Source organism: Lupinus angustifolius, chromosome LG11 (assembly GCF_001865875.1).
Source record: "Lupinus angustifolius cultivar Tanjil chromosome LG11, LupAngTanjil_v1.0, whole genome shotgun sequence".
NCBI classification, from domain to species: Eukaryota; Viridiplantae; Streptophyta; class Magnoliopsida; order Fabales; family Fabaceae; genus Lupinus; species Lupinus angustifolius.
Window position 1 is genome coordinate 7,050,701 of NC_032019.1, and position 6,623 is coordinate 7,057,323.

The 6,623-nt window shown below is 33.0% G+C and overlaps 1 protein-coding gene across 2 annotated transcripts in view; it reads left to right on the plus strand.

The window, feature by feature from the left end:
• The window catches only part of LOC109361152 (transcription factor BIM2-like), a 9,986-nt gene continuing 5,115 nt past the window's right edge, over positions 1,753 to 6,623 (plus strand). Inside the window, exons 1-7 of one of the 2 annotated variants that reach the window (XM_019606490.1) lie at positions 1,753 to 1,910; positions 2,012 to 2,176; positions 2,422 to 2,506; positions 3,187 to 3,256; positions 3,359 to 3,454; positions 4,281 to 4,696; positions 5,727 to 5,856. In XM_019606490.1, coding sequence (XP_019462035.1) covers positions 2,065 to 2,176; positions 2,422 to 2,506; positions 3,187 to 3,256; positions 3,359 to 3,454; positions 4,281 to 4,696; positions 5,727 to 5,856 — 909 coding nt within the window. In that variant the 5' untranslated portion in view covers positions 1,753 to 1,910; positions 2,012 to 2,064. The remainder of the gene's footprint in view (positions 1,911 to 2,011; positions 2,177 to 2,421; positions 2,507 to 3,186; positions 3,257 to 3,358; positions 3,455 to 4,280; positions 4,697 to 5,726; positions 5,857 to 6,623) is intronic. The other variant, XM_019606489.1, reaches the window with a different exon arrangement.

Below are 6,623 nucleotides of genomic sequence, written 5' to 3' on the forward strand. Positions count from 1 at the left end.
TTGCCAATGGTCCTCCAGCTTATCATAGAGGAAAAGTAGTTGTTTCTTAGTTAGGCCTAGTCACTTTTTTATTTGGACAAGTAGTCACTTTTTAGTTATTTTTATTTAAAAACACATTAAGAAAACAAAAAATGAATTTCGAGCTTCAAAAAAATATATAAAATGAAAATAAAAATAGAAAAAGAAATAAATAATTAAGAAAATGGTCTAACCCTTCGTAATAATTTGTGCTTAGACTCGGTCGAATATCATTTTATTTTTGGGCCTATACTAACTTCATCACCCATTAAAATTTGGGTCCATTCTTTCTTACTCAAACCCATCTTCCAATTTATTAAAGGCAGAAGAACATAAAACAAAAGGCAGATTTGTTCTTTTGAATTTAATTAGTGGCTAATTAGATTTTTAGTGTATCTCTTTTGCTCGATGTATAATCAATTTTGAATCCAGTGACATGAGGATTGTAGTGTTTTTTTAAAGATATTCTCTTACTCTTGAAAGCTAAGTCTACAAGTGTTGGTCGAGGATGATTTTTTTTATACTATCAAATGTATTCTCTCACTTTTGTATGTACTTAAGCATATAATTGTCGAAATTCAATTTGGTTACAGGATGTATTACATGGATCAATTGCCTTTAGTTTCTTTCTTATGTATTTTTTCACTACAAACTGCAGAGGGTACTTGGCCCATTCTGAAGGGAGGGATATGATATCTATTGATTAAATAAAATGTTCAATTCTAGAATATTCAGTTATGTGATTATGTAACCTGTGGGACTGATCTCAATGGTGATTTATTTCATATATAAGCATTGTATCTTTTATGTTATAATCCATTAGTGAAACCAGTCAAATTATTTTTATTAGATTTATTATCTTTCTTTCTTATGAGTAGATTTATGTAGAAGTACTAGATAGCATCCTGAAAATTATTATCATGCATGCTAAATTCTCTGTAGCGTGAGTGATTAAAAGGGTTGAAGTTGTATGAACATGCTTGATGTAACTTTTTTTTATTAGGAAATGAACATGCGTATTAAATTAGCATGTGGTTGATCTTTTACTCAATTATTTTTTATTCTGATATTTTCTTTTTTTCTTTCATTTCAATCCCTTCATTTAATTTTTTGTTTCATATTAGTACATCTACATTTTGTAACCTAGTGACTTTGATTCATAAGGCAATATCATCTTGACGATGGTGCAGACAAGGATTATAAAGTCGATGATAAATAAACTTCATTTTATATATAAAACTCATAGTATTATTAATTTTTTTAATAGTTAAACTAATGTGTTAACAAAAACAATGTTAAATTGATTAAATGAGGAAAATAAGACTAGGAATAAAAACGAAAAAATTAACAATTTAAGATAAAAAAAATAGAACCCTGTATTTAATTATTAAGAAAATATTTAAAAGCAACTTAATATATAAAAACAAAAGTTTATATGATTTAAACAAACAAATTTTTTTACATGTTATTAATATAAAGTTTTTTTTACCTGTTACATTCATTACACTAAATCTCCGTCATTTATTTTCTTAGATTCAACTAATGAAACTTGAAAATTATTTAATATTTCTTTTTTCTCTCTCGTCACTCGTTGCACTTGCTCATTTAGTCAGTTGAATATAAAAATATCTAAAATTGAGTGTAATTAATATAAAGTTTAAACCATCCTCCTCATTTTTTTTAATGTTAATTATATAATAATATTCAATTATTAAGAAAGCAAAGAAAAAAATAAGAAAGTTTTGGTTTATTAGGAAATGAATAACGCTCACGAGACGCGCATGTGCTCAACCACATGCTATCCCTCTTGCTCTCTCCGGTGCTGACTCATCTCCTTTCCCTTCGCCGGAGACGCCACACTCTCTGTCTCCGACCAACTCCTCTACCTCAAGGTTCTAAATCGAAAACCCTCTTTCCCAATTTCTCTTTTATTTATTCATTTTCTCGATCTCCAATTTTTGTTTCTCTCTCTCTCTTTTTTTATTTCTTAAAGTTGTGTTCTTTTTGGAATTCAGAAGCGCTGCGTGATACCCTTTGTGTAGAAAAATGAGAGCAGGGAAAGGGAACATGGAAGAGGACGAGTACGAAGAAGATGAATTCGGTTCTTCTAAGAAACAAGGCCATTCCTCTGCCCCTAACCCCAATAACACCAACAAAGGTACCCTTTTGATTTCATATACAAAATGTGTACCTTGTTCTTATGTTAGAGTTAGATCATATTATCGGGTGTTTCTTTGTATTGTATAAGGCTGTGTTAATTTTTTTTTGTTGGAAATTTGGTGAATTTAATTAATAGGTTTAAATTAGGTTTTTTTAAGCAAATGAAATGTGGGGTTGGCTTCATTTGTGTTTTGAAGTTAAAATTTGGAGTTCTTATGTTGAGGGTATGGGTTGTTAACGCAGATGCAAAAGCTGTTGATAAGGCTAGTGCAGTAAGATCAAAACATTCGGTAACTGAGCAGCGAAGAAGAAGCAAGATAAACGAGAGGTATGTGCAATAGAATAATTTGCTTCATAAGTTTAGTGCACTATTTTTTATGTTGAACCCCTAGATTGAAATGTTGGTTTTTCGGTTTATCAATAAGTATATTAAGCAGTGTTTTGAAATGATTGCTGTAATGCATTGAGTGTTTTAGTGTAGTTGCTTGAAAATAAATCAAGAAACTATGCTGTAGCTTATTATTGTCACTGGATGGTTTAAAATTGTATTTAATTGTTTATTGTTGATTCTTTGAAACACAATGCTGTTTATCTGATGGATAGCAACTGTAAAAGTTGATAGATTTCTCAGCAATTTTAAGTTGATGTGGTTCTTTTAATATTATTGCCTCAGTTTAATTTTGTTTTAACACATCATGCTACGAATTGGTTGTAAGCAAACTGCAAAAGTTTTTTCTTTTAGGTATTTCTTCACGTTGGTGATACTCTTCATGTTAATGATTGTAAGGTTACTTAGATGATGTGATGTGAGTGTAAAAGAGTGAAATCAATTTGTTACAAAGCTCTGTGTATTTTCTTTTTCTTTATGATTGATACAAAGTCTGAAAAAATATACTGGTTTTTTTTGTAAAATAATCTTTTGAGAACTTGAAATTTTAGTGTTTTAGGTTGAAGTTTCCATAATTTGTCAGTAAGCTAGAGATTGTCATTGGTGACCCTTTCTTTCAGGTTCCAGATATTAAGGGATCTCATACCTCAATGTGATCAAAAGAGGGACACAGCGTCCTTCTTATTAGAGGTACATTGTAATGTAGTCCGAGAAATATTTTATAATTATCTTTTCTTTAAATTGGTTGGGAATATATCTTAGAACCTTTTGGTTTATCTTGTTTATTTGCAGGTGATTGAATATGTTCAGTACTTACAGGAGAAGGTACAAAAGTATGAAGGCTCATATCCAGGTTGGAGTCCCGAGCCCTCAAAATTGATGCCATGGGTAAGTCAGAAAAACCATAAAGTTTTTGGATCTTATACTTTTTGATCCCCTTAGGATCTTATACTTTTGACTATATACAAATCCCTGAGTGTATAATACTTGTCAGTTAGCCAAGAACACACGTGTCTAGCTTGCAAAGCTGATGATGTCATGTTTGGCCAACCCATCATGCACAGAGATATTAGCACTCATAAAAGTTAACAGTGAAAATTAACAAATAGGGAGTATTATAGAGTGAAATAGAAAATCAACATCATCTTTACTTTTGATTTCTTGTTCATTATATCTGTCCAAACCGCAGTCTGGATTTCTACTTTTCATATATATTATTTGTCAAATTGATCACAATTATTTGATTCATTACTTTTCTTGTATTGATTTTTCATGATAGTCTCCACATCTCAGTTTCCTCGCTAAATGATTCTAGCTTTTTTGTGTATTTGGCATATGGGTATTTGGTTGATTCCCTAACAGGATTTATTTTAGTTATGGTTCAACAGTAAGGTTATTGCTTAGTGACCATGAGGCCGCAATTTCAAATCTTGGAAATAGTTTATTCACTTGCAGTAGTAAGGTTGTGTACATCCCCTACTCCCTAGACCTCATTGACTGAGAGTCTTGTGCGCTGGGCTTGGGCCGCTCCATTTTTTATTTTCATTAAAGGGAGCTATGATTTGTTGCCATCTTGCGTAGGGGCTTGTTTCAAGTCCTCTGGTTGAACTTAAGTACTTAAACTGATATTATAGATTAATATGTATGAAGGTTGACCTAAATTAATAGTTAAGTTTTTATTGTTTTAACTTTCTTACTGACCTTAATGGCACAGAGAAATAGTCATTGGCGTGTCCAAAACTTTGTTGGGCAACCTCAAGCTGTAAAGAACGGTTCAGGTCCAGTATCACCTTTTCCTGGAAAGTTTGATGAAAGCAATACTAGTATCTCTCCAACCATGCCTTGTGGGAGTCACAATATGATAGATCCTGATCAGAGCCGGGATATTGCCAACAAAATAATAGAGAGGCAACCTGATTTGGCTAGCAAGGGACTACCTCTACCCATGGCTATGCACTCCAACATGTCAGTTCCTGTCAGAAGTGATGATTTACTTGCTCATCCTCTTCAGGGAACTGTTTCTGATGCACAATCAATCGAATACCCAGCCACTAGTGAACCACAGACCCGGCAGGAAGAACTGACAGTTGAAGGAGGGACAATTAGCATCTCTAGTGTATACTCCCAAGGGTGGGTAGTTACTTTTTTATTTTTATTTTAAAAGTATCTATGATTGTATGGCTTGTTTGATTTTGATGTCCACTACATTTTTATTTGAAAAAACTTGTCTTCTTGTTATGGTTTTAAAAATCTAAGTAGCGGAGTTCCTTTTTTAAATCTCAAGTAATTAAACTTTTTCTAATTTTAAAATAATACTTGTCAATGTATAAGGTTCGTGATGATCTCAATAGTTTTATGACATTTGAAATTTTAAACATGACATTTATGTTGGTTTTATGCCCCGTATTTGTTACATTTCATTCTACGAAGTTGTGTACTACCATTATGGAGAAGAAAAGTCGAGCTGGAGCCTTCTTCATCTTGGCTAAGGGGAGTAAGAGTTTGGGCTTTTTTCATCTTGGTTAAGGGAGTGAGAGATTATCAAATTGATGGCCCCTCGCTTTTTAAATTGAAATTGTCAAATGGAAACTTATCTGCACCACTTGTTACTCCTTGAGGAATTAGCTAAATTGCATTTTGCCCCTAATTTTTATGCCACTTGATGGTTGTTGAACCTAGTTGCTTGGTCGTTGTCTTGTGATGGTAGGTTGCACACCACTAGTTCATTTATGCATCAAAGAAATGTTGAATAACCAGGCATCCCATTAGTTTGTTCTTTTCTTAAAATCGTGGAATGTAGTTGACATAAAGAAACCATAGTTAGTCAGTCTATATGAACTCATATAAATTAGCATTTGTGTAAGTTGAAAGGCATTATTGCTATGTTGTTGCTTGCAGTGTTGTAAAGGTTTCCGATGATCCTGAGTAAAACAATTATAAGCTGGAGTTCTTGATTCTGATGTTATTACATTCTTAGCAAATATGTAATTCGGTTGAATGTGCTGACTTATTGTGAACCATATTCCACCTTGTAGGTGCTTTTCCAAAAACGGCTTAGATGGATTTCTTTCTGCCGATGTTAATTAGAATAATCTTATAGCTTTTGTTTAAAAGTCTGTTTGTCAGCTTTTAATGACAAGTATATTTTTTTTAATAACAGGTTGCTTAATAATCTGACTCAAGCACTACAGAGTGCTGGTATAGATCTATCACAGGCTAGCATCTCAGTTCAGATTAATCTTGGGAAGCGAGCAAATGAAGGACCGAGCTGTGGAACCTCCTCTCCCAAGGTATATTATGGCATATTGTCTTCATTAATGTTGGTGCCTTTTTGCTAGCAAGATGTCTAAGAGTTAATTCTCTTGATTCACTATTATTGTGTAGAAACTTTGTATACGATATTGTCACCATTTGTCTTAACTTTCTAATAGATGTTTTGGAAAACATACATGTCGTTATGTGTGGGAAAGCTGGTTTGAGTTGTGACACATATTGAAGAATAGATGGTAAAATGACCCCCAAGATTTTTTGGACATGTGAGAGGAAGATCAATAAAAGCCCTGGTTAGACGAGTTGGTTAGATGGAGGATATCTCAACGATTAAAGGAAGACCAAGAAAAGCTCTAGGCGAAGCCATTAGATGAATTTAGTCCTAAACGGCCTTTCAGATGTTTTTTTGTTTGAAGAAAATGAGAAGAGAGGAGAGAAAGAGAGAGAGCAGTTATTGTAACTAACTTTAGGTTAGTTATTTTCTGTTTTCAGAATCTTGTTAGATGAGTGCTTACTCAATCCTATTTATAGGAGAGTAGAGGCACATTAGGGCATAACTGTTTTGTACAATCAGTTTTGCCAACTGGCAATATTAACAATTCTAATATACCCCCCTGAAAAGGAACTCCCCTTTTCCTATAACAGTAAAGTAAAAGAACAACAATGATTTAGATACACTTATTAGTTAAGGACAAAGCATCTGTCACTCTAAGGGATTTTCTCATTGAAAGGAACTTGGATGTTGACAGAGGCTTTGTTAGGACATCTGCAGTTTGATGTTCTGATG